The 27426-nt window shown below is 42.5% G+C and overlaps 1 protein-coding gene across 1 annotated transcript in view; it reads left to right on the top strand.

Annotated features, from left to right (window-relative positions):
• Positions 1–3827: 3827 nt before the first annotated feature.
• The window catches only part of ulk2 (unc-51 like autophagy activating kinase 2), a 49865-nt gene continuing 26266 nt past the window's right edge, over positions 3828–27426 (top strand). The window contains exons 1-10 of the mRNA XM_085794794.1: positions 3828–3960; positions 11365–11457; positions 11620–11661; positions 19828–19860; positions 21322–21358; positions 23887–24060; positions 24981–25054; positions 25183–25284; positions 25415–25473; positions 27313–27395. Coding sequence (XP_085650920.1) covers positions 3871–3960; positions 11365–11457; positions 11620–11661; positions 19828–19860; positions 21322–21358; positions 23887–24060; positions 24981–25054; positions 25183–25284; positions 25415–25473; positions 27313–27395 — 787 coding nt within the window. The 5' untranslated portion in view covers positions 3828–3870. The remainder of the gene's footprint in view (positions 3961–11364; positions 11458–11619; positions 11662–19827; positions 19861–21321; positions 21359–23886; positions 24061–24980; positions 25055–25182; positions 25285–25414; positions 25474–27312; positions 27396–27426) is intronic.

Raw genomic sequence — 27426 nt, 5'->3', positions numbered from 1 at the left:
AGAAGTGCCTTTGCTAAATTCAGATGTGGAACTGCTCCTTTAGATATACACGACGCTACTGTATTGTAATCTAATCTATGCAATAATGGTTCTATTGAATCATAAACCCATGTTCTATTACACTGTGACATTCGTGCTGAACTGTTTTGTACTCTCTAAGTATACTGTCCATTTTTTATGATCTTGATGATACAAATAAATTGTGTGTAATAGAATTTGAATGTGCCAAATCCTGCCACTTCATCCCTAATACATGATTGTCTTTCATGAGGTTTAAATTCATGACACCCTAGTGTATGTTATTTCATTTTTTCATCATAACATATGTTTTTGTTTTGTTTTGTTTTTCGTTCTCTCAATGTCTTTTGGGCAAATGAATTGGGTGCATGTTTTCAATGTCTGGTGTATCGCACATTGTGTGTTATGACGGACTGTGAGAAAAAACGGTAACCTTTTAATTTACAGGCCTTTAATTAGTGTGACTGCTGAAGCAGTCACACTATTGTTCTTCTGTTTGGCCATTTTCTTCCGCCTTTTTACGGTCTTCTTCTAGTCCTTCATACTTTGTGCTATTTCAACAATTCATATATCAAAACGTGCAGCTTTTTTTGAACTTTATCGGCATTACTTTTCTCTTTTTAACTATTTATACTTTTTCAAATATTTAACTTTTTCACAAAAAATCTCACATTCATCAAAGTCTCAACCTCTCTTTTTCACAACTCCACTGTAGTGTAGAGGGTAGGGTAACTGCCTGCCAACCCTAAGGTCACTGGTTCGAATCCAAGGGAAGACCTCTTGTTATGTTATGTTGAATTCTGCTCTCCTCCCCCGCCTTCAATTGGTTACAGGTGTTTGTTATCTCCTTGATTACTCATACCAGTTTGCAGCACATCATCACATTACAATGAATGACAACAGTTTTGAAAGCAGTGTGCTCTCTGTAGCCGAGTGGCAGAGTGAAGGTATAGTGATCATATGGTCATGGGTTCGATTCCTGCCTCAGTCTTTTCACTTCATTGCTTGACTTTTGATTCCAATTATTCAGCTGTCATTGGACAGTCTTTGATTCCTCATAGTATAAAGCTCATTGTAACTCAGGTTCTCTGTGGCCATATGGTTAGTGTGTTAGGTGTTGTGCTATTTCAACAATTCATATATCAAAACGTGCAGCTTTTTTTGAACTTTATCGGCGTTACTTTTCTCTTTTTAACTATTTATACTTTTTAAAATATTTAACTTTTTCTGCAAATTAAACTCTAGACAAATTATTTTCTCCAGTTTTGTAGCCACACTTGTCTTCTGGCTAAAATTCTGGTCAAAAATGCAAAGAGACTTAGATAATAATTTTAAATATTTTTTAAATGCAGCCAGGGAGCTCTCTGCTCTCATTCAGCCCAATGCTGAGAATTCTCCACAACTCTGTCTGAAACATGCTTATGTCTGTGCTCTCTGTGGCGAAGTGGCAGAGTAAAGGTTTATTGATCATGAGGTCATGGGTTCGATTCCTTACTTTTTTTTTTAAGCAGAAGCCAGTGATCCTCTTATCAAAGGTTTTCTTTACCCCTCACACACTGTCTGTAGCCTAGTGGTTAGCTTGCTGGTCTGGAGACCTGAAGGTTGCTGGTTCAATTCTTGCCTCAACAACAATTATAGTGAATTATTTTCCCAGTTGTCCTCTGTTGACTTCTGATAACTTGCTTCATGTTGAAACTGCTGCTCTCAGCCTGAAATTCACAGAAATTTTCATTCTAAGTCATTCAAGCTTGACTCTCAAGCTTTCTTGATGTTGACAGTGTGCAGATCATTAACAGACAACAGTCTCTGCAACTGTGTGTGCACCGTGGCCTAGAGGCAGAGTGGAAGTCTAATGACCATGTGGTTGTGGGTTCGATTCCGACCTTGGTCAAACATTTGTATGGTGATCACTGCTTGCACTATTTGCTAATTCTGCAACAGCGTTCAGTTGCTATCAGCAGTCACACCATTTCCATTCTTGGAAATGCTTTTTCTAGTTACGTGATAATGTCAAGAAATAGCCAAGAAACAACGGTCAATTGCAAAGACTTGATGGAGAAAAATTCTGGCCTAAAGCATGAAAAGCATGTGTAATCTTTTGCCTTTATTAAAAACATGACATGAAATTGACTGTTATTTCTAGGCTATTTCTTGACATTATCACGTTAATTTAAGGGTTACCAAAAAATTTCCTTAGGGACAATAAAAGCATCTAACAATCAATGTTATGCATTTAGTATTTTTTTGTGTGTGTCTATCTACATATGTTATGAAAAAAACTAATGAATATAATAGAATGTAGAAATAAATAATTAGACATATGAAATGCAAACTACATGTATGAGTAGAAATAATATATCAAAGAAGTTAATTATTCATTAATAATAGCCTGTATTGTGATGGAGGCGGACTCTTTTGCCTTTATGAAAAACATAACATTAATTGACCGTTATTTCTAGGCTATTTCTTGACATTATCACGTTAATTTAAGGGTTACCAAAAAATTTCCTGTGGGACAATAAAAGCATCTAACAAACATACATTTTGTATTTTTATTGTGTGTCTATCTACATAGTTATGAGTAAAATAATGCTGCAGGTTGTAGCATAAAATAATGAATATAATAGAATGTAGAAATAAATAATTAGATATATGAAATGCATGAAATGAAATCATATATCAAAGAAGTTAATTATTCATTAATAATAGCCTGTATTGTGATGTAGCTAGGCGGACTAACCCTGGCAGCGGAAGGAGACGTCTGGCGCTGCCTGCGGCGGAGGGATCGAGTATAAAGGCGGAGCTCGGCTCTCGGTGTCAGTATTGTCTCAGCGAGCAGCGACACAGTCCACAGAGGAGCCGCAGCCGTGGACTCGGATATAAAAAAACAAAAAAAACCTCCACCTACCATCGATAATTACACATTAACCGGTGTAGCGGAGTCGGACCGGACGTAGTGCGGCCGCGGAGGACCGGTGACGTCAGCTGTCACTCGTGGCCCCGGACGTCCTGTGGAGGAGACGGGGAGAGGAGAGAGACTTCCCCCGGACTGAGGCGCCCTGAGCCGGACTGCAGCTGCGCGTCGCCCCGCCGCTTCCCCCGGAGCTATGCACAGGCTGCAACACTGCTGCTAGTGCGTGTGTCCGTGCGTGTGTATGTATATGTGTATGTGTGTGCGTGTGAGTGTCAACAACACAGCAGCTAATGTTGTGTAGCCGTTGTGTTGTGTTGTTGTTGTTGTTGTGGGTATGAGTGCAGGGCCGCAGCAGCAGCAGCAGCAGCAGCAGCAGCAGCAGCAGCTATGGCGCTAGGAGCCGCGGCCGCTCGGTGCAGCCTCTGCCCGGCCTGCAGATAGCTGCTCTCTGCCCCCCTCCCGCTGTGCCACCGGTCCAGGTTCGATCCCCAACAACCCCCCCGCAGGCCCGGCACCATGTAGACCGACCGTCCGGCCTCCTCCCCGGGAGAGAGACACAGACAGAGACAGACAGAGAAGCAGAAGCAGCAGCAGCAGCGTCCAACTAGGTCAGAGACTTGACACAGCTGGCACCAGCCTCGGAGCTCGGAGTGTGACATTACAAACATCCCACCTGCTCGGAGGGCAAGTGAACGCACCATGCAGCATCTCTTATTCCTGTTCATGTTCCTGTTCATGCACTAAAACACTGAAGGAAAAAAAAAACTGAAACCAAGCAGCCTGTCAGTCAGCGAGCAGCAGGACCGACTGGATTATTTGCCCCAGAGGAGAGGAGAGGAGAGCAGCATCCGAGGACACCACCACCACAACCACAACCACATCCTCCTCCCCCCTTTCTCCCCCATCCCTCCATCCTCCATCCTTCCTCCTCCGTCACGATGGAGACGGTGGGAGACTTTGAGTACAGCAGGAAGGACCTGGTCGGCCACGGAGCGTTCGCTGTGGTGTTCAAAGGACGACACAGGAAGGTAAATAAAGACTCTCCTCCTCCTCCTCTTCTTCCTCTTCTTCCTCCTCCTCCTCCTCTTCTTCTTCTTCCTCCTCCTCTTCTTCCTCCTCCTCCTCCTCCTCCTCCTCCTCCTCCTCCATCAGTGAATCTGGGTCAGTCAGTGTCGGTGCAGGATGCGGTCCTGCAGCACCGTATGTGGGCTGTCACCTCAGCCTGCTTCAGTGTGTTTGTGTCTGTGTGTGTTTGTGTGTGTTTTGATATTTATAGCTGCTTTTCCTGACCGAGCATCTTCAGCCACTCTGATGTAACCTACACACACACACACACACACACACACAGACACACACACACACACAGAGTCACAGTGGTGTTGCAGCAGCAGCAGCAGCAGCAGCAGGTGACGTGTGGCCGGTGTCGGTCAGTCCACCCGGTGTCGGTTGTGTAAGTGTGTGTTTATGTGGAGGTTTTTTCGGTTCATTCATGAAACGGATGAGTCAGGCAGCAGTGAATGACTTGATGACGTTACTGAGGGAGGAGGGAGAGAGGGAGGGAGAGGGGGAGGAGGGGAGGAGAGGAGTGCAGGTTTGTCTTTTTCTGAGGATACAGCCCAGGCCTGGTTATGTAACAGCTGCTGCAGCTTCATTCAGTTCATCAGAGCAGAACTCAACAAATCCAATTCATTAATACATGTGACTGTGTGTTTGTGTGAGATACTAATCAGGACTAAACAGCAGCTTCAGACTTTGTTGTCGGACAGACAGACTGAAAAACAACACACAGATAACACACATCGATCATACACGACTTCAACAACAACAACAGGACTAGATATATAAAAATAAATAAAGCAATGAAGTAAAGTAAGTCATTTATTCATTCATTCATTCAACATTTTTATTGACTAGGATAAAACCCTTGAGGGGAATCCTCTCGTTTTCAACATACTATATTACAGACAAAAACAGAACAACAATCAACAATCTACAGACATATTTTAACATAACATCTGCACAAACATAAAAAATAATGAGCACAACCTCTCGGTGGCCACACATAGGCCATAAGCAATAAGCTAATATTAGCCTAGTACAACTATGAGAGAGAGAGAAAAAAAAAATATAGCACCAAAAAATTGAAATGAAAGTGTGTTATGTCAAAATAAGAAGAAAAAGCATATTTAAACCAAAGATGTCAATGATGGTATATATTTGAAGGAAGGTTATTCCAGTCCGAGGAGGCCTTAAACATTATATAACTATAATAATAACAGTACTAAATAAACAACAAAAGTGTGTGTGAGTCAAATAGAAATAAATGACTGCACCAGGCTGGAAACATGAGAATGAATACTGTACTATCTGTGTAAGAGGTGGTGATGTCATCAAAAAGCGACAGTGACAGAACAGTGTTGGACGAAGGAATTTTCCATCTTTACTCACATGTATGTAAATCCTGTGTTGTTGTTGTTGTTGTTGTTTGTGAGTCTGTTTGGCTTCTCCATGTTTTCCCCCATGGTGTCGTTTCAGGTCTGAAGTAATAACAAGTTTATTTGAAAAAAGGGACAGTGCACATTAATAACATTGCTGTAAATGCGCCTAGACAGATGTTAAAAAGTCTAAAGCCTAAAATTGAATCACTATCATGTATTCTGGTGTTGCCCTGTTGTGACCCCATTTTGGTTGCGACTACATCAAATTCTTGAGACTGTGTTTTCAACAAAAATAACTTTTTGCTTTAATTTGTTATATTTGATGGATCTAGAGGAACTGGAATGGAGGAACAAAGATAAATACTTGCTGATCTATGTAATGGAAAGAATTACTTTTAATTTAAGAACATAAAAAGAGGTATTTATTGATAATTGGCAAAAGTGGATTACATACAGTATGTCTCTACCATAAAACCGGACTTCAGGTAATCTCAGACTGGACTATCAGAATATTTTTTATGTATTTACTTTTTTTCTTTTTTCTTTTTTTCTCTCGATTTCTCGACTGGAGGTGTTTACCAGTCCCCTTATGTTCGCTTTTACTTTCCCCTTGATACTTTTGTACAAATTTATAGGTCTTCATGTTGATTGTTTGACTGTTTGTTGGTTTACATGAAAAATCAAAACCAATAAAAAGTAAATGACAAAAAAAAAAAAAAAGTCCGCCTAAAAACAGAATATGAGGAATAAGATTAAAATTACGAAGTTATTAGCCAAGGGAATCTACAAAGCATGCACAGCAATTAACAACATGACAAAACAACATAGGCTATATACCATCAATCAGAAAAACATAATTCAAGACATCCCCAAAACATGTAGCACAAAGACCCACGAAGCAAGACACATCACACCACAGCATGCAAATAAAGCAGAAGCACAGACACAACATGCATACACAATAAACACAAGACCACAATAAGACATGCATGAAGGCAGACAGACAGCAAGATGGCTACAGGCTCAGCACAGACGGAGCGACGACAGGAAGGAAGGTGTAAAAGTGCGAGTGCTGACAAACATCTCTTCAAATGAGCTCTGAACTAACTAACTAACTAACTAACTAACTAACTAACTAACCAACCAACCAACCAACCAACCAACCAACCAACCAACCAACCAACCAACCAACCAACCAACCAACCAACCAACCAACAGACTAACTAACCAACTAACTAACTGTCTACATTTCTCTAACAGAGAATGCAGAAAAAGTTGTAGCGTCCACACACACACACATAGAGGATGGTTGTTTGTGTGTGTGTGTGTGTGTCTGTGTGAGTGACAGAGAGCGAGGCAGTGGATGACATCATCACGCTGCAGCTGTGATGTCACTGGTCCAGAGTCGGAGCGAGCGGTGACCCGGTCCGTCCTCGGCTCACCTGCTGATGATCTGTTGTCATGTGATCGGAGCGTTAACTGTGAAAGTCGTCATCGCGTGTGTGTGTGTTTAGAGGATTAACTCCAGCTGGGAAGAAGCAGGAAGGTCAGAGCCGCTTCACCTGCAGCAGCTTCACCTGCAGTCGCTTCACCTGCAGCAGCTTCACCTGCAGCGGCTTCACCTGCAGCGGCTTCACCTGCAGCAGCTTCACCACACAGAGTTGTTTTAGAGGTAAATACAGAGACTGCTTGATGAAAAACTGTCCCTGAAGGCAACGCGCATCAGCGGTTTTGCATGAATTTCCCTCTAAAACAACTCTGTCTGGTAACGTTGTGTTATTATCTCATAATGTGGTGAATGTGCAGCTCACAACTTGTCCACCAGAGCGTTTTGGAGTTGTTGGATTGTGTATTTGATGAGGGAAACCAAGAAATCCCATGAGCCTCCGTAGCGTAGCTCTGAGCAGCTCACGGCTCTGCTCCACCGTTCTAAAAACAGCTTGCACCGACAATTAAAGGTAACGAACCTACTGCTATGACTATACTGCCCTACAACGGAAGAAAGGGGTAACTCCTCAGAGTGCAGTTCTGAGAAAAATGAGTTTAAAGTATTTTTGTTGTCCAGTCAACTGTATTGAACTTAGGATTCTGAAAATTGGTCAAATCCTTGCTTTTGCGAATAGTATTCTAGCTGTGTAAAAATATTTAACTCAAACTTAACATTTTACTCTTATTTCTGAGTTACCTCTGTCTGTCTGTGCATTGAGGCAAAATATAAGCTGGCCATACAACGCAAGAAAGGGGAAACTAACTCCCATTGGTTCTAAAATGGTAGCGGCCTGTTGTACAGTAGGGTGTGTTGAACATCTATACACAGGAAGAAAAAGATAACTCATGTTACTGTGTTCTCTTGTTGTTTCACCACAGTTTTTGGGAGTTACTGTGAAAACCACCCACAAATATATCCCAAATAAGATAAAGTTGAGTCAAGATATTTATCCACATGATGTAGCAGACCTTTAATGTCCCAAAAATGACAAAATCTCATTTTTGACAAAAAAAATTGTAGGGCAGTGTAGGGATTATGGCAATGGGCCAATTTGCCAAAATGTTGAACTGTCCCTTTAACAGTGACAGTTTGTTGCGGATGAATGAGCTTATTCTGAGACATGTGCAGTGTTCAGCTCAGATACAGGGTGTTGTTGGTGGTGGTGGTGGTGGTGCAGGCTGTGTGGAGAGTTTTGAAGATCAACATCATATTTATCATATTTATACATAGAACAAACTGAAGCATCCTCCTCCTGTAAGAAGTAGGGGTGGGAATCACCAGAGGCCCTGTGATATTGTTGCAATATATTGCAATTTATTTGCTTTTTTCAACTGCAACTTTGTTCTTTGAAGAGGAGGAGAACGCACACCTCAACTGTATTGATGAGGTGTTCACAAACGAAAAATTAACAGAGGAAAAAAAGGGATGTGGCACACTCGTAGCATTGCACCATATAACAAAAGTGAGTTTTTTATTTACAATAAAAGTCTAAAGATAATCAATCAATGAATCAATTGAACAGACTGTGTGTAGCACTTTATACAAAGTCAGAAAAGGTGTATTACACAATAACAACACACATACAGAGAGCAATAAAAACAAAACAAGAACACAGAGTGATGGAGATAAAAACACAGGTTTGTTACAGTGAGTAAAAGAATACAAAAAACAACATAATGCAGATGAAGAGAGGAGAGAGATGAGTGTAATAATAACATACTTCACTAAATATCATGATAATATTTATTATATTATAATCGGTTGCAGCTGTGGTTGAAATGTTGGATCATTACTTCAGTCTGAGTTGTGTTGCTGCTGCTTTAGTGTCACTGATACAGCAGCTCAGTGTCCTCTAATCTCTGTGTGTGTGTGTGTGTGTGTGTGTGTGTTTGTGTGTAATCAGCTGTGATTCATAAACAGGATCAGGCTTTATTCTGGAAAATGACAGTGAGCTTCTCTGAGCTCAGCATCCTGACTCACCCCCTTTCCCCCCTCCCCCTTGCCCCGTCCCCCCTCCTCCTCCCTCCTCCTCTGTGATGAGCCGAGGGGTCGGTCTGTAACGGTCTGTAACGGTCTGTGTCTCAGTCCGTGTGTCAGTCTGTGCTTCGGTCTCCGTGCCGACCGACCTGGGGGAGGAGGCAGCTGCACCCCCACAGCAAGAACATCTCCTATTAACCTACATCCACTAGGAAAGCCTCGTCTTTTTATACCCAGAATTCACTCCTTTCCTTTCTCTTCCTTCCTTCCTTCCTTCCTGTCTGCATTGTGTTGTGTTGTGTTGTGTTGTCAGGTCAGTGAACGCCTCATCAGCAGCAGCAGCAGCTGTTTGTCCCTGTGTGTCTGTTGTGCAGTTCACGTGAGCTGCAGGAGCTCATCTGGAAATATTATATCAGCGCACCCCCCTCCTCCTCCTCCTCCCCTTCCTCTCCTCCCTCCTCCTCCTCTCCCTCCTCCTCTCTTAGCTTTTAGTGGAAGTGGGCTGTGGGCCGACCGCTGTCACCCGACGCCTCGTCACTCTGAGCGTCGACTCGCTCAGCACAGAGGAAGAAACCCGAGTGACCCGGCGGTGTCACTGGGACGGATACAGTATCCCATAATACACAGGGATGCTGCTGACCATGCACACACACACACACACACACACACAGAGCTATAAACACACACACACACAACTTGATTCTTTTTTTAGCGTGTACACTGTGGGGAGAAACTGTGATTTACATCCCTACCCTGAACGCCTCTCATGATGAAGGCTGCATGTGACTTTATTAGAAGACAGTCCTATTTACAGATGTTTCCTGAACGCCTCACGTGCAAAATGTACTACAGTGTACAATTAACCCACGTCCCCTAAACGCCTCACATGCAGACTATGTTGCATCTATTACCGATGATCCATGAAAGTCTCACGCTCAGGCTTCGTTAGATCGTGGTATTTACAGATGTTCCCTAAACGCCTCACATGCACAGCAGATTATAATTTATAATTCGTCTTGTCAACATTTAATTTACAGGTGGGTCCTCAATGCATCACATTTCAGGCTGCATGAGATCGTCAAATTTACAGATGTTACCTGAACACCTCACATTAGACCATGTCGTATTTATTACCGATGACCCACGAAAGCCTCACGTTCAGGTTTTGTTAGATCATCGTATTTACCGACGTTCCCTAAACGCCACACATGCAGATTATAATTTATATGTCTGATAAACACACATCGACATTTAGTGTTGTATAATTTACTGATGTTACCTGAACGCCTCACATGCAGACTATTTTATATTTCGTCTTGTAAACATTTAATTTACAGGTGGGTCCTCAATGCTTCACATTTCAGGCTGCATGAGATCGTCAAATTTACAGATGTTACCTGAACACCTCACATTAGACCATGTTGTATTTATTACAAATGATCCATGAATGCCTCACGTGCAGACTTTGTTAGATTGTGGTTTTTACCGACGTTCCCTAAACGCCTCACTTGCAGATTATAATTTATATGTCTGGTAAACACACATTGACATTCAGTGTTGTATAATTTACAGGCGTTACCTGAACGCCTCACGTGCAAACTGTCAGACCCTGGCTGCACGATGCATCGCTGTGGTGTGTTTACAGCAGCAACACTTCACTGTGCAGAGTCTTTATGGGATGGCGGGTTCCTGCAGGTTTATAGTTTACAGTAACAACATGAGGGGCCCTTTTACCTTTGGGGGGCCCGTACGTTTTCCTGCCACTGCCTCATGTTTAATAAATGTAGACTGAGCACCATGATGGCAGCAGGTTCCTGAGGGAAAGCATGACTCAGCAGAAACGGGTCTCGTCTTGACTGACAGGAGGCTGCTGCTCTCCGTCCAGCGCCGACGACGACCGCTGTCAGTTTGTCTCAGTGTCTCAGTGTCTCGGTGTCTCGGTGCCGGACGTGAGGAGCAGCAGGTTGTTGGTTGTTGGTGTGTGTTTAACCAGGGTATCCGTGGGGTCGTGAAAAGTATTAAAAGGCGATAAATCAATTTTGGGAAAATTAAGACCCTTAAAAAGTATTAAAAAGTCTTTTCACGACTTTATAAAGTCTTAAATATTGAAGGTATTTTTTTCTGAATTAGCCGTCCAAGAGTTTGAGTTGTTAAAAACATTGCGGAAGAATTTATTTGTTTTATTAAAAAATAAAGATGAACCGGTTCATGAAAAAGAAAAGAAGATTGTTGTTTTTGTTTTTTTGAGAGTTGAGCAGTGTTTTTTTTTTATAAACTTTGCCTTTGATTTATTATCCCAGCCTATTTTGAATCCTGTTGTATCATAGTGGTCTATAGTCTTTATCACAAAAACTAAAACTGTTCAGTTAAAAGTGTGACTGATGTAAATGGTTACAGCTTGAAGTGGTGGTGAGGTATTAAAAAATGTTGAGAAGGTCTTGAAAAAGTCTTAAAAAGGTATTGAAATTAACTTAAAGATTCCTGTATAAACCCTGTTAACTCTGCTGCTGCTGCTCTGTGTTTGACAGAAGACGGACTGGGAGGTCGCCATCAAGTGCATCAATAAGAAGAACCTGTCCAAGTCCCAGATCCTGCTCGGCAAGGAGATCAAGATCCTGAAGGTGAGCGGTGCGGTGTGTTAGTGTGTGTTAGTGTGTGTTAGTGTGTGTGTTAGTGTGTGTTAGTGTGTGTTAGTGTGTGAGCCTCGACTTTCCTGGCAGAGACATCAATGGATGAGAAGGTTTAAATCTCCTGCTAATCTTGTTTATCTGTGTTTTACTCAGGAGCTGCAGCATGAAAACATCGTGGCACTTTACGACGTCCAGGTAAGTTTCTCTTGTTTTGTTTTTATAAATCTCTCCTGCTTTGCACCAGATCTGGTTGAAACTCTCTGTGGAAGTATAAACCAGTGAACTGCTCTGAAGCTGAAGCTCCTCTCCTCTCACTTCCTGGTTGATAAACGTGGATCTGGCCTTTTAGCTCCGCCCACTTCCAGGTGAGAGCATCAGGAGGCTCAGAGCTGTTAGCACATCTAGCATCTTTCTTAAAACAGTCATGCTGTGTCTTAACTCAAATACTTCCACACTTACACTGACAAGTCACAACACAGTAAGAACTAGGGATGAGAGCGCAGTCTAACATCGGATCAAACTACATCATCATGCCGTGGTTCGGCTTTTTCGTAGTGTTAAACAGTTTCGGATCAAGCCACGTGTTTTTTTTGCTGTGTAAAAGCGTTTTTGGATCGAGCCTCAAACTTTCAAACCTTTTACAAGAATCTGTGGTGGTTCCCTCGGCGTAAACCGTCGGGAGGGAGACGACAGGTGTCATCAAGTCTGTTAGTAAATACAAACACTCTGAAACCTTCCCAGTTATTTCCTGAGACGATGCGAGGCAGAGAGGAGCGTAGTCGCCAAAATGTAGTGTGGACTAATAAATAAGCACCGCTAATGACTGGAAAAAACAAAAAAAAGTTTTCTCCTCCGAGGCAGCCGCGGCATAAAGATGCACATCTGCCCCATACAGTATGTGCATCTTAAACTCCAGTCTCTCTTATTATCCATCTGATATTTTGTCTGACGACGCTGTGTGTCAGTAATCGGTTACCCGGGTAAGACCAGGTTAGGTTACTACTCGGTTAGAAAATTACCGTATTTTCCGGACTATAAGTCGCGCTTTTTTTTAGTAGTTTGGCTGGCCATGTGACCTATATTTAGAAGCGACTTATATAGCCTATCAGAAATATACGCTATGTCATCTATGGCGCTGTACAGTGTGGGGACTTTATCGCTAAATCTGGCGACTTTCCAACCCCTCTTGGCAACTTTTTTTTGTCAAAAGCGACTAGCGACATATAGTCCGGAAAATACAGTACTCGAAATGCCCATCCCTAGTAAGAACCTGGATGGTTTCACTCATAACGGTCAAAAAGTTGAGTGTGGAACGATGGACACAGAATATAACACATGTAAATCAACACATCTGCAGGCCGATGGTGTAGTCTATGTGATACACAGGTTCTGTATGTCCAGTATACCCAAAATTAAAATGCATTGGTGCTTCAGTTTACCCAGTACAACAAATCAGATGACACCAGTGCGGTAGGCCGTTGTTCTCCGCCTGTAAGAGACGTCGGCAGCTTTGAGAAAACACTGACTGTAGGAATTCACTCACTACAGAACTAAGTACATAGTAAACTTCACTACATGACAGGAACTCATGGACGGATTCACACTGAGACGCAGCTTCAGTGTTGTTAGTATCGTGCAGATAACAACGGGTTGTGTAGTTACTGTAGCATCTTTACAGGTGCAGGTGTGTTTGAGCTCCAGTCGGTGTTCGGTGTCTCTCTCTTTCTCTCTCTGTATAAACACAGAGAAGTGACACTGAGGCTCAGAATAGCTGCTCTGCTCCTGTGTGGTCACGTGACCGTGTGATGTGGCGTTCGGTCCGTTATCAGGAGCCGTGGTCTCATGAAACAGGAACCAATCGGAGGCTCAGGGAGTCCGTGGGGAGCGGGATGTGAAACTGCAATGTCATGCTTTTCTAAGAATAAACTGAACAACGCTACGTCACTCGAACGCACCGCGGTCGGAGCTCAGTCCAGTCTGACGGATGCTGATCTGAGGGACCGGGACTCACTCAGCTCCTCTTCCTCCTCCTCCTCCTCCTCCTCTTCCTCCTCTTCCTCCTCCTTCAACCAACACATGACACTGGAGGCTGAGTGTTTGTCACAGCTTCATGTCATCACTCGTGTTGGAGGTGTGTTGATAGAGAGAAGAAGAGATTTACCAGTATTTGCCATTTGTGCACAAATCAAACAGTCCAGGCAAATGTATGTATTACATATACAATTATATTTAAAGGGATACGCCAACATTTTTTTTTCCGTGTCTTGCCTCACTCCCGAGTCCATGACCAGCAGATAGACACCATCCTTTCGACTGTGCGTGCAGTAACAAGGGAGATAGAGCCGTATCGCCCGTAATTAGCTTAGCTCAAACACTGGAAGTGTATGGGTAGCGTTAGCCTGCCTCCACCTAAAGTCATCAGAGAAACTCTTCAGCAACTCTAAACGGAAACCGGCGGGCCGATCTTCGTCTCAGAGCTGACAAAACTCTCCGGTAAGGCATCTTGAGCGGTCAAATGCCGCTAACGGGACGAGATCGGTCAAAACGGAGGGTTCAAGCAAAGACGATTTATTTTGGTTCAAGCTAGCTACATCGAGGGTAGGTTAGCTTCCTGTTTCAAAGTAAAAGCACAGATTCTATCGTCATGGTTTTCTGTATGTAAAGGGCCAACGCACTTCCGGTTACTTTCACAAAATAAAACGTGTTTTATTTTGTGAAAGTAACCGGAAGTGCGTTGGTCACAACGGCTAGCTTGAGTAGCGCCGAATTCGTCCAAACAAAATTGTAAACAGCTGGTATTTAGACAAATTAACGACACACTGCTGATCTAAACGGCTACTTTCTCACCTAAAAATGTTTGAAATGTCGATAGAGTGATATATTTACAGAGTTTAGAGCTAAAATGAAATCAGCTTCTGACTGCTGATTTCAGCTCGGGTAGCAGGCAGGCTAACACTACCCATACACTTCCAGCGTTTGAGCTAAGCTAATTACGGGCGATACGGCTCTATCTCCCTTGTTACTGCACGCACAGTCGAAAGGATGGTGTCTATCTGCTGGTCATGGACTCGGGAGTGAGGCAAGACACGAAAAAAAAAAGTTGCCATATCCCTTTAAAGCAGAACCACCAGCGTGAGAGTCCTGGATCAGGGCCGGTCTGTGTTTCCTCTCTCTGCGTCTTCCTTCTACTTTTATTTTTAACTCACTTTTCCTCTCTGTCATTTCCCCCTGTCGTTCTCTATCATCCCTTCTTCCTGTCTGTCGGCCTCCACCCTGTCCCACCATCATCATCATCATCATCTTCATCATCAGCTGTTGTTGTTGTTGTTGGAGCCACATGACCGGTTTCACCCGGCAGAACAGGAAGTGGAACTGCAACTCGTCACGTTCTCCCTCCTGGAGCCAACGTCTATATTTATAATGATGAATATAATTATTCAGGTTATTATTACTCATCTGTTCAAACAGGCCCGAGGTGGGTTTTTAAAATTTATTTTCTGTCTATTTTTATATTTTTCACTTAGTTTAAGTTCTTTTTTTTTTCCAGCTTATCATATAAAACTTTAAACTCATGTATTTTTTGGATTTAAATCTCAGAAAAACCACGTCAGGGACTGAACTCTGAATCAGACTGGAGGCAACATCTCACACATGGACGGCACGTTTTTATAGACTTTCTTTTTCTTTTGTTTGACACCCGGGCTTTGTGTGTTTTAGTGTGTGTGTGTGTGTGTGTGTGTGTATGTTGGGTCATATAGAAAGGAACAGAGCAGATCAGAGTCGGTGTAAAAGGTAAACATTAAGAGGAACATTGTGTTCTCGCCTGGAGAGGGGCCCCCAGCCTGGTGTGTGTGTGTGTCTGTGTGTGTGTGTGTGTGTGTGTGTGTGTGCGTCCTAATTACACAAAGCAGCGAGGCGGGCCGACGTGACGTGCAGGGCTTGAGCAGAGAGAGAGAGAGAGAGAAAACACACACACGTTCTTGGACTCGTTGCAGCTTTTCCTAGAAACTCCTGTAGCATGACCCTCGCTGGCTGCCGTCCACATTCCTACACACACACACACACACACACACACACACACACACACACACACACACACACACACACACACACACTACAGTACACCAGAACACGTGTTTCAGACGTGAACATGAATTCCTCATCTCTCTGTTTCGCTGTCGTCATGGCTGTGCTGTGCTCAGTATTATGGGATGTTCTGTTGTGTTGTCGAGTCAGCATCAGGAGAAAGTTGGACAGAACAAAACACCTGAAGTTTAGTCTGAGGTGAATAAACTCAGAAGTGGAGTTTATTTTTCCTTAAAGTGTTTTTAAGGTTAAAAAAGAAAACTAAAGGTTTTATTTTAAGGAAACTTTTGAGTTAAAAACTTAACTTAAGATTTTGTTTTAAGGCGTCTTTGAAATGTAAAGCTACGACTTAAGGTTTAGAAACTCGAGAGTCTTGACTGTTTTTCTTTAAGTTGTGAGTTTTGGTTGAACTCTGTGGCGTAAACAGATTTTCCCTCTCAGTCTGAGTTAAGGTTAAAAAAAACGAAGATGACATCATCAGTCCAGATTTACAGTAAAATCCTTAACTCAGTTGAGGGGAATCAAACAAGAAGGGCCCGACTTAAAGGGCAATTCCAGGCAAATTCAAGCTGGGGCTCTAGTTTCTAATATTTTAGCTCTAACAGAAAGAATCTGCAGGTTTTCTTTTTAATGTCTCCTGTTCTGCAGTAGTTCTGTCTGTCTGTAGTGTAGAATGGGAGCGGATCGATCTTAGGCTGTTCAGGCTGTTTATCTGCTGTTTTTTGCTATTTTTTACATAGACAATGTCAGATGTCTTCAAGCAGGCACCGAGGGGTTTGTTCACTTCAAGAAAGACGACATGTTTGTAAACAGAGCTGTGATACAAAGTCTTGTGAGAGTCAAGTTGATGCTCAGTCTGTTTACAGGCAGAATAAACAACAACCAGACTCACTCTGACTGCTACGAAGACGTCGTGGCTCAGAGTTGATTTTCCTGTGTTGATAAAACAGACAACCTGTAAACTCAGTTTACTGCCTGGTGTCTCCAGTTTACCGTTACCTCTCCGAGTTTCATTTTTACGTCCAGGAGTCATGGAAACGTGACGCTCTGCCAGCGCTGGAGCAGAGTGAAAACAGACGTGTGGTGTTTACCGTCTCCGTCTGGAGCCGCGGGTCGGCTAACGTTAACGTAAACGTCCGTTCCTTCCTGACTCGTCCCGTTCTGCTCGATGAAGTTGTGACGTGGAGTTACCGTGTCGTGACAGTTGTTTTGTTTTATCTGGTGCTCTTTCAACGCCGCTGTATCCTAGAGCAAAATAGAAGCGTTTGTTTGTGATGCAGCTCGTGAAATAAAACGCAGAAGAATCGTTGCCGGTCAGAAATGAGATCGCATGTCGGTGTGAATCGAAATCGGGATTTAAAAAAAAAAGATTTATCGTTGCAGCTTCAGACGGAAACTAGAACAGGAAACATTAGAGAGGAAATCATCAGATTCATTCTGTTAGAGCTCGAGGAAACTAGAGCCCCAGGTTGAATTTGCCTGGAATTGCCCTTTAAGCAGGAAGTTAAGGTGTTGTGTGCACCTGTTTATTACAGCCCCGACCTCTGACCTCCTGATGGATGTTCTCATGTTGCCTTCACTGACACGCTCGTCTGTGATGTCACAGCTCTGACTCCAGCAGAACTCCCTGGATTAGAGTCTGTGGAGGTTGCGTGACAAAAGCGTGTCAGCTACACACTAATACTTTCACACACACACACACACACACACACACACACACAGCTCCCATCCCCCCACACCGTTACATAACAACCCTAACCCTCCTGGAGTTGGAGTGTGACGTAAGAAGTGAACGACTGACCGGGCGCTGGTCTGTTGTTGTTGTTGTGGTTCACACACACACACACACACACACACACACACATGCACACACACACACACACACACAAACACACACACACACACACACACACACACACTGACTCATCGATCTTATCTCCTCAAACAGAAACACTGTGTTTATTGATCAGTCACAGTGAGTTCTCGTATCTCAGCGTTATAAAATAAAGACGTAAACACACCAGCAGACCAGTGTGACGGAGCGAGTCGTACCTGCTGCTGCCGTGGGTCTTTAAGCTCCGCCCCCTCGTCTGACAGCAGCAGGTCAAAGGTCAACAGTTGTTATGCCAGAGAGGGAAAAAAAATAAGTATCAGTCCTCCTCTGTGTCCTGGTCTCGTGGCTCCCATCCCCCTCTCCTCCTCTCCTCCTCCTCCTCCTCCTCCTCTGGTCTGTGGGATACTCCCTCATTATGTAATCCCCCCCAGACCCTCACAGCTCACACACACAGCACACACACACACACACACATACATACACACACACATACATAAAGAGTGTGTACTGTGGCCCCTCCCCCACCGCCACCTGCCCCGGCTGAAACCGCAGCGTGCAGCAGCTAAACCCTGAGCTGAGTGGATCCGCTGGGTCCAGATGGGTCCTCCTCTTACCTTCTATTATTTATAACATTTCCTTCATGAGATTAAGATTAGTCTGGTTTAAGGTTTCTTTAAATTAAAATAAAATCTTAGATTATGATTTTCCTTAAAGAAGAACGAGGTCTGGTCTCTGTGTCTCTAACCCTCCTCTCCTCCATGTGCATTTGTTTTCAACAAAGCCGGTGAGAAATCAATCCATAAAGCAGTAGATAACGTTATATACTGTATCATATACAATGTTACCACGTGTATATTTGTGTAGTCTTCATAAACAAGGGATTACGGGTTATGGGGCGCTACGTTTGTGTGCTCTGATCTTACCAGGTTGGTTTTCAGCCAAGAGAAAATGCAATAAGTGACACACAAGTGGAAGGCAAAACCTCCGTCCTCCCTGCAGCAAGTTAAGCCATTTATTAAACCATCACAATTACTCCAAAGCTGTTTAATTAAAGTAAAAATGTAGCATAGTTGAGCTACAAATCCTGCACAGTTCCTCCTTAAAGTCTGAGTTAAATGTATCTTAAATATGTACAAAAAACCTTAAGTCTTCTCTTAAAGCTTCTTTCAAAAGTTCACTTTCAGTATTTCAGTTTATTTATCTTCATGTTTATCATATAACAGTGGAATAAAACACATAATACACTGTGAAAGATGCTTTACTGTTCCTCTGGTCTGGTTCTGCTCCAGAGGTCCAACAGAGTCGCTGAGTCCGATACCTAGGAAGTTAGCGAGTGCAGTTTGAGTGAATGTTCAGACGGGTTGAAGTGCTGTTGAAGTGGATCATGTGAAACCGGAGCTGCAGGAGAGTTCACTACATCCACAGTCTGAACTTCTCTTATCATCCAGGAACTTGGTCTGTGTTTAATCACAGGACTCAACATCTGGATTTAGTCTTTAGTGACACGGATCTGATCCAGGATCAGTGGATCGGATGTGACATGAACAGACAGTGATGTGGTTTGACTTCCTGTCGGATCAGGGAGTTAAAACCAGTGGGTGAAGTTTGTGTGACTGACAATATCACAACAACATAACCAGTTCCTGTGGGTCATCGATGAACTGCTTCTGATTCTGATCATGTTGCGTTACCTTTGTTTTAGGGCTGTTCGATTAATCGATTTAAAATCGTAATCGCGATTATTTGGAATCGTAAAAATCGATTTTTTGAAATCGTAAAAATCTATTTTTTACTCTAACTAGGGTAATTACGGTAAGCCCCCGTTCATGAATCTGGGCTACGCTGAATTATTGTAATGACTGCCGTCTCCTTCCTCCCATCACGCTCTCCCACTGCTCTCCCCACACACTGGAAACAAGCATGTCGGCATTTTGCGGCCCTTTTCCACTACACAGTTACAGCTCTCACGTTGATAGATAGATAGATAGATAGATAGATAGATAGATAGATAGATAGATAGATAGATAGATAGATAGATAGATAGATAGATAGATAGATAGATACGGTCGGTAGATAGATAGATAGATAGATAGATAGATAGATAGATAGATAGATAGATAGATAGATAGATAGATAGATAGATATTTTTTAAATTAGACTCTAGGTCCATTTGAAAAGACACAAACAGCACACAAAATAGTTTGTCATTTAACAAAAAAGAGAAGAAAATCGAGATTTTATTTTTGGGCAAAATCGAACAGCCCTACTTTGTTTACATCTGAAAACTTCTATCAGACTCCGGGGATTAACCCTGTTGATGGTTGTAAACACCTCAGACTGCTGTAGTGAGGTGAAACGGAGGTGAAGATGAGGTGAAGCCAACAGCCACAACCTCAGGATGAATTACTACTCTCACTGCTTCTCTGTCTCTTCTGTTCTAGGAAACACCCAACTCAGTTTTCCTGGTGATGGAGGTGAGTGCAACAACACCAACGTGACCGTGTGGATGTTTTCCTGACTGCACATGAACACAACATTTCCTCTCCCTCTCCCTCTGTCTCGGCTGCTGTTGCTGCTGTTGCGACACTCTGACTCTGACTTGGCTGCAGGGCAGAAAACAAACCGACACCACCTCAAGTTACTGACTAAAAATACAGCGCTGTGTTTTCTAGGAACGGCCGGCGTTCCCTGAAGCTCCGAGCTGCTTGTTGTTCCCACAGTCTGTGGGAACAGCTGGCTGGACGGCTTCAGGCTGAGCCCTCACATCTTTGACTCAGTGGTTGTAATTAACCTTGTGTCGCGCTGAGCTGCAGGAAACCTGTCTGAGACGCTGACATGTTTGATTTTTGATACAGCTTTAAAGGGATAGTTCAACATTTTGGCAAATTGGCCCATTGCCATAATCCCTATAGTCACAGCAGTAGGTTTGTTACCTTTAATTTTTAGAACGGCGTAGCAGAGCCACGAGCTGCTCAGAGCTACGCTACGTAGTTTCCCTCATCAAACTCATCAAATACACAATCCAACAACTCCAAAACGCTCTGGTGGACAAGTTGTGACCTGCACATTCACCACGCTATGAGATAATAACACAACGTTACCACACAGAGTTGTTTTAGAGGGAAATGCAGAGACTGTTGATGAAAAACTGTCCCTGAAGGCAACGCACATCAGTGGTTTTGCATGAATTTCCCTCTAAAACAACTCTGTCTGGTAATGTTGTGTTATTATCTCATAGCGTGGTGAATGTGCAGCTCACAACTTGTCCACCAGAGCGTTGTGGAGTTGTTGGATTGTGTATTTGATGAGTTTGATGAGGGAAACCAAGAAATCCCATAATGAGCCTCCGTAGCGTAGCTCTGAGCAGCTCACGGCTCTGCTCCGCCGTTCTAAAAACAGCTTGCACCGACAATTAAAGGTAATAAACCTACTGCTATGACTATAGGGATTATGGCAATGGGCCGATTTGACAAAATGTTGAACTCTCTCTTTAAACACGCTTGTATATTAATAAATTCAGCAGCACAACTATATTAAAATGTTTTAACTTTCTGTAGGAGGAAGAAAACAAGTTTGTCTCACACTTTCCTCCACATTAATCAAACCACGACACTTGGAAACAAAGTTGTCGCTGAAGTTTAGTGTGTACACAGCTGAACAGTAACAAAGTTCAACAGGTTCAGAGCGTCTCACAGCAACAGCCGAACAGTACTCCAAACAACACATTCATAAACTAGCATACAAATAACTTTAGACAACTTTAATGACAAAAACCAATCGGCTGAGCAGAGTTCAACTGGGCCGAACGTGAAACTAATTAATACAACGTCTAAATAAATGAATAAACTAAATAAACCTCATTCAGCTGAACTGAACATGAATATAACTGTGTGTTTGTCTCTTTCTCTCTCTCACACACACACACACACACACAGTACTGTAACGGAGGCGATCTCGCCGACTATCTGCAAGGTAAGCATCACACTCATCTGTTTGTGTCGACCTCACTAACACTGCAGTGTGTGTGTCTCTGTGTGTGTGCATTTATTATCAGTGTGTTATGACAGTTTGAGGGATAATGTAACTCTGTTTTACAGCGTGTGTGTGTGTGTGTGTGTGTGTGTGTGTGGGAAACACTGCAGCTTGGTACAAAGAGTTCCTTCTCTCGCTCAGAGCAGCAAACACAACACACACACTGTTTATCACTGTGAGAGTTCATAACAAAGGTCAAAGGTCGGATGAGATGATGTAACACACGGTGTAGCGTGCTAACGCTGCAGAAACAGCCAATCAGGACAAACAACAGTTTTACTGCACCAACACCTGATCCACTTCCTGTCTGCTTCCTGATTTGATCATGGATAATATATAATAATTTATTTGTAACGCACTTTATATTTTAACAAAAAATCTCAGAGTGCTACAAAAACAATCAAAGAGAAGTTAAAAACAGTTATAAAAGTAAAAACAAGAAACAATTTTACAAGTTAAAAGATTTTTGAGACCCATTTTAAAATTAAAAGATGACTCACTCGACGCTGCTGCCCAATGACACGGCGGCACCACGCGGCCGCCATCTTGGCTCTGCCCGCTCGCTCCCTCAGTGCATTAAGCCTCTGGTGTACGTTCTAAAATAACCAGTTACCGATTTTCATACGGTTTGGTTTATTATGAACATCAGAAAAACCTTAAAATCACAAATGAATTTAATCATCTCTTCTAGTTCGAAAGAAACGAAAAAGAAAAGAAAATAGTAACATAATGCAAAAAGTAGGGCTGCCAAATAAATCGTATTTTAATCGTCATCGAGATGTAAACATGCACGATAAACACATCGTAGAAGGTCGCCTGAAAGGCAGTTAGTACATTTTATTGGGCAGGCAGGTCTCATACCTGTAACCTGAGCTACACCGCCAGACGTAACGTAACGCAACGCAACGTAACGCAATGTAACAACAACAGTGGTTGACTTCTGTCAGGTCCCTCGTATATGGACTGTATGGTTAATACACAACAACCTGAATATTAGATTATTTATTTATCGCAGGTAAGGATGTCACGATTACAGATTTTCTTGGTACGATTATTGTTAGAGAAATAATCATGGTATTACGATGATCACGATTATTATGCATTAATTAATTTCACAACACTATTGATGTGTAAAATCAAATACAGTTAAAATATACATTACTAACTATAAAATATTTTAAATATCTACGAAAATATGACCAATCATTAATCCGCCGGGGGAAGTGTCATTGATACCAAATGTTTAAGTTCATTTTAATCTTTTTTTTTAATTACAAATGACACTCTAGCATTTAAATTCCTACCAATTCAAAGCTACGTTAGGTAAATGGACCAGTATCTGTGCATTCACCTTCACTTTGGCGCCACATCTGCCAACACGGTTCATACATGATCTTTTGTTTTTAAAGTGACGGTATTTAGGAATCTTTGCGATCAATTAATTGTGGCGTTTAATACCGCGATTAATTGTGAAAACAAGTAATTGTGACATCCCTAATCGCAGGTCATATCGTCATTGCGATATCGAACAGTGTCATCGCACATCGGACATTTTCCTGATATCGTGCAGGTCTGGCAAGAAGTTATTATAAAAGTAGTTTTTTCAGTGCAGACGACCAGGGAGTCGACCGTCACAGCCGTTCACCACCAGGTCACATCACCTGAACGCTGATTGTGTTTCTGGAACGGCTCTTATCACCGTGGCTTCTTACATAACGACCCCGTTCCACATGTCTGTCCCACATGTCTGTCCCATATCTGCAGTTCACAGTGGGTCAGGGTCCCGGTGGTCGTAGATCCGTGGTCAGACACGTTGCCCCTTCGCCCTCTGAGTGAAGTGTCGTCGTTATCGGCCGGCGGCGTCTGTGCTGTGTGACGCCGTGTGTCTTTGAACGCAGCACGGCCAACGACCAAACCGTCCGTTACATAAAGTAGAAGATCTCACCTGTTCTTTTCCTCCAGTTTACACAACCTGGAGACAGATCAACCCCTCGATCACCAGATTAACAACGTACATACTAAAAATAATAATAATGATAATAAATACGTTTTTATTTCTAATGCACGTTTCATCAAAAATATCTCAGAGTGCCACAAAGGTAAAAGCAAAGTATAAAAACACAATTAAACAAAATTAGTGTCACATATGTTAGTATCAGCAGTCATAGGCACTAGACCAGATTTATTTTTCCTCCCGATTATCACAGAGAGAGGCTGAGTGGAGACTAGAAATGTCTCATATTTAAGGTTTTTAGTTAAATTTTTTATCATTTTATAACAATAATAATAACTTTATTTGTGTACGTCTTTTCATATAAGAGATGTAGCTGTACAACGAACACATAAAAACCAGTTTAAAGACTGATTGTAAGGTGATTAACATGGTAATAAATGGAATAACATGAAGTTAATAAATGCTGTCACTGTTGATAATGATTTAACGTGTCACCGTTGTTGTCGTCCGGCAGCGAAGGGAACGCTGAGAGAAGAGACCCTGAAGGTTTTCCTGCAGCAGATCTCCGCCGCCATGAGGATCCTCAACAGTAAAGGAATCATCCACCGAGACCTGAAGCCACAGAACATCCTGCTGTCGTACACCGGCCGCAAGAAGTCCAACATCAGCGGCATCCGCATCAAAATAGGTACCAGGACCAGACATTATTATATTATTATATTATATTATATTATATACATTTACTTCTGATCTCCTTTTGGACCATGTTGCTCAGAGAGTTCATTCAGTGATTTAATATGTGAGATTGTATTAACAATGCTGATTCTGAGTTTGTGCAGCATTTATATATATAAAAAAAAAATCTAAATGACAAAACACAAAAATGTTTGAAGGTTTAACAAAAATGTACATATTTGATATTTTTTCTTTTTTGTTTAGTGATCATTTTAACACTCTAATCTCCAGCAACGCCCCAATTCCCCACTATTTATTCATTTCATTATATAAAAAATATCACATTTTGGGTTTTTTTTTGTTTTGTTTTGTTTTTTCATAAATAACAACAGTGACATCACGTATTCAATCCGGAGTAAAGGGGTAAAAATCTGAAAATGATGAAACTTTTGGTAGTTTTTAGCGGAGTTGAAGTGGTTCAAGAGCTTTAAACAAAAAAAAGCAGAAACAAATATTGATGTATGAAGATTTTATAACAGTATTTTTATTTCCTTTTGGCTGGACGGTCCATAAAAGAATTTTATTGAAGAGGTTTAATTAGTGTAGAAGCAGCTCAGTCATAAGTTCATTCCAATTTTAATTTATTTAAAAGGGACAGTGTACACTTCAAACATAAATGTTGCCATTTGATGCACTATACCAGATTATAGCTTTAAGATAATTTGCATCTGTAGTTCCCTTGGCAGGTCACATTAAAAATACACAATAACAGGACAGATAGTGTTACAGCAGTTAAGACAAATGACTGAGCTGTCCACACTCAAAGACTCGTCGCTGTCTGGTTTTAGTTTTGACCGTCTCCAGGGTGTGTGTGTGTATTTATTATTATTATTATATTAATAATATTAACCCTTTCCCTCCTCTGTGCTGCAGCTGACTTCGGCTTCGCCCGCTACCTGCAGAGCAACATGATGGCGGCCACGCTGTGCGGCTCGCCCATGTACATGGTCAGTGTGTAGAGTTACAGCTTCCTCAGCAGTCTGATGCACAACTGTAAACACTTCAGATCTTGACCTTTGACCTTTGACCTTCCTGCCCCCCCCTGGTCCCCCCCCCCCCCCCCCCCCTCCCTCAGGCCCCGGAGGTCATCATGTCCCAGAACTACGACGCCAAGGCCGACCTGTGGAGCATCGGCACCGTCATCTACCAGTGTCTGGTGGGAAAGCCGCCGTTCCAGGTGAACAGAGCGTCCGACTGTCGGTGGCGTGGCAACGTGTGTGTGTGTGTGTGTGTGTGTGTCTGTGTGTGTGTGTGTGTGTGTGTGTGTGTGTTCTCTGTTTTCATGGTCTCTGTCTCCACCTCCACAGGCCAACAGCCCCCAGGACCTGAGGATGTTCTACGAGAAGAACAAGAACCTGCAGCCCATGTGAGTCGCAGCGAACATGTTGATGATTGATTCACTGACTGATGGATTCCCAGATGATGGATCCATGTGTGTGTGTGTGTGTGTGTGTTAGGGTGCATTATGTTCACGGGTCCAAGGTTGTAAACAAATGCCATGCACAGCTGTTCTCTCATTGGTCAGAAACGTCACCTGGAGGAGCAGGAGGTTTCCCTGGGAAAACAGAAACATAGCAGTAGAGGTCTCAATGGGCCTGAAAATTAAAATTCAAACTGTGGTTGAAGCTCAGACGTGACCCGATCTGAGTCAGTTGTGTAGTTAATTGTGTATATTTTCGGCCCGAACCGGTGCATCTGGTCGTTGAGAGCCATTGAACAGTCGATTAGTGGTCAAATGTGTTAGTGAACGGCAAGATAACTAATGTCTGTCAGACTGGAGCAGCTGAAAACGTCTTGGAAAATGATTTAAGAAAAGAGTGGGAGCCGACACTAAGCATCGTATTAACACATATTAACCCTGGTTTATAACGATTATTGAATTACAACCTAATCTAATAAATCTGTCGGCTGCTGTCCGGTTCGATACAGTAGCAGGTCTGTGTGTGTGTAGTAGGCCAATGGTGCTCAAAGTGGATTTGAGAGGGTTCAATCCCCAACTTTTTCTTGAAATTTTACCACTTTTTTTACCACATTTTTAAAACTTTTTTTTTTGTTTGAGAAATTTTACCACTTTTTTTTAGTATGTTTGTTTTTTTTTACTTTTTTGGGAGAAAATTTTAACACTTCTTTCTAAAAAGATATTTAACCTTTTTTTTTTTTATCTTACCACTTTTTCCCCAGAAAATTCTCTACAATATTTCCAAAAATTCACGCCACTAACCCTAATTTGAACATACATTGACTAAAAAAAGTAACATTCTTCAGTCTCAGAACAAATATTTCTGGTGTTTGCTTCAAACTTTTGTTCAACGGAGGTCTAATTTGGGTCAGTTTAGGGGTTCTTGATGTAAAAGAGTTTGAGAGCCACTGTAGTCGGCCACATGGACCAGAGCGGCATTTTTATGCAAATGAGAATGACTGATGCATCCTGGGTAATTTAGGGGCAGCGCCCGGCATCCCTCCATTGAAAAGTTCAGCCCAACTGGCTTGACAAACTAACTAACAAAAAGTTGTCTATTAACAGGCTATTTCCAGACAACACTGAGCCAAAACCTCCCGGTGATTCCACCAAATACGTGTAGATGTCTGGGTCAGACATTTCTGGCCACTGTGTGGGGTCATTGATCACTGTGGGAGGCTAAAGGAGCATACCGTAGATTCATTCATTGTAGTTTTTCAAGATAGTGTGAACGGTGGGTTTCAAAGAGGGTGTCAAAATAATTATGAGACATAGTGCTACAAAAGAAACACAAAATAAAACATTCAGATTGATTGTTAGTTAGTCTACGCTCCATCAAAACACAAAAAACCACTGAGTGCAATTTAAAAATGCCGGGCGCTGCCCCTAAATTACCCAGGATGCATCAGTCATTCTCATTTGCATAAAGATGCCGCTCTGGTCTATCGTGTGTTGTCAGTTTGTTAAACACACATGATGAGACGCAGCTCAGTGAGAATACGCTCAACCAGAGTTATCAATGTAACTCAGATTTGCAGGGCTCTAGTGTGTGTGTGTGTGTGTGTGTGTGTGTGTCTGTGTGTGTGTGTGTGTGTGTCTGTGTGTGTGTCTGTGTGTGTGTGTGTCTGTGTGTGTGTGTGTGTGTGTCTGTGTGTGTGTGTGTGTGTGTGTGTGTGTGTGTGTGTGTGTGTATGTAGATTGTTTCATGCAGCGTTAACGTTACGTTCCCCTGCTCCCGTTCCCCAGCGTTCCCAGGGAGACGTCCCCTCAGCTCAGCGACCTGCTGCTGGGGCTGCTGCAGAGGAACCAGAAGGACCGCATGGACTTCGGTGAGACTCAGGGTTCTGTTGTTGTTGTTGT

This window comes from Trachurus japonicus, chromosome 13 (genome assembly GCF_045865225.1).
Source record: "Trachurus japonicus isolate A0001 chromosome 13, Traja_1.0".
Taxonomy (NCBI): Eukaryota; Metazoa; Chordata; class Actinopteri; order Carangiformes; family Carangidae; genus Trachurus; species Trachurus japonicus.
The sequence above is the reverse complement of the archived record's forward strand: the minus strand, read 5'-3'. Positions and strand labels throughout refer to the sequence as shown.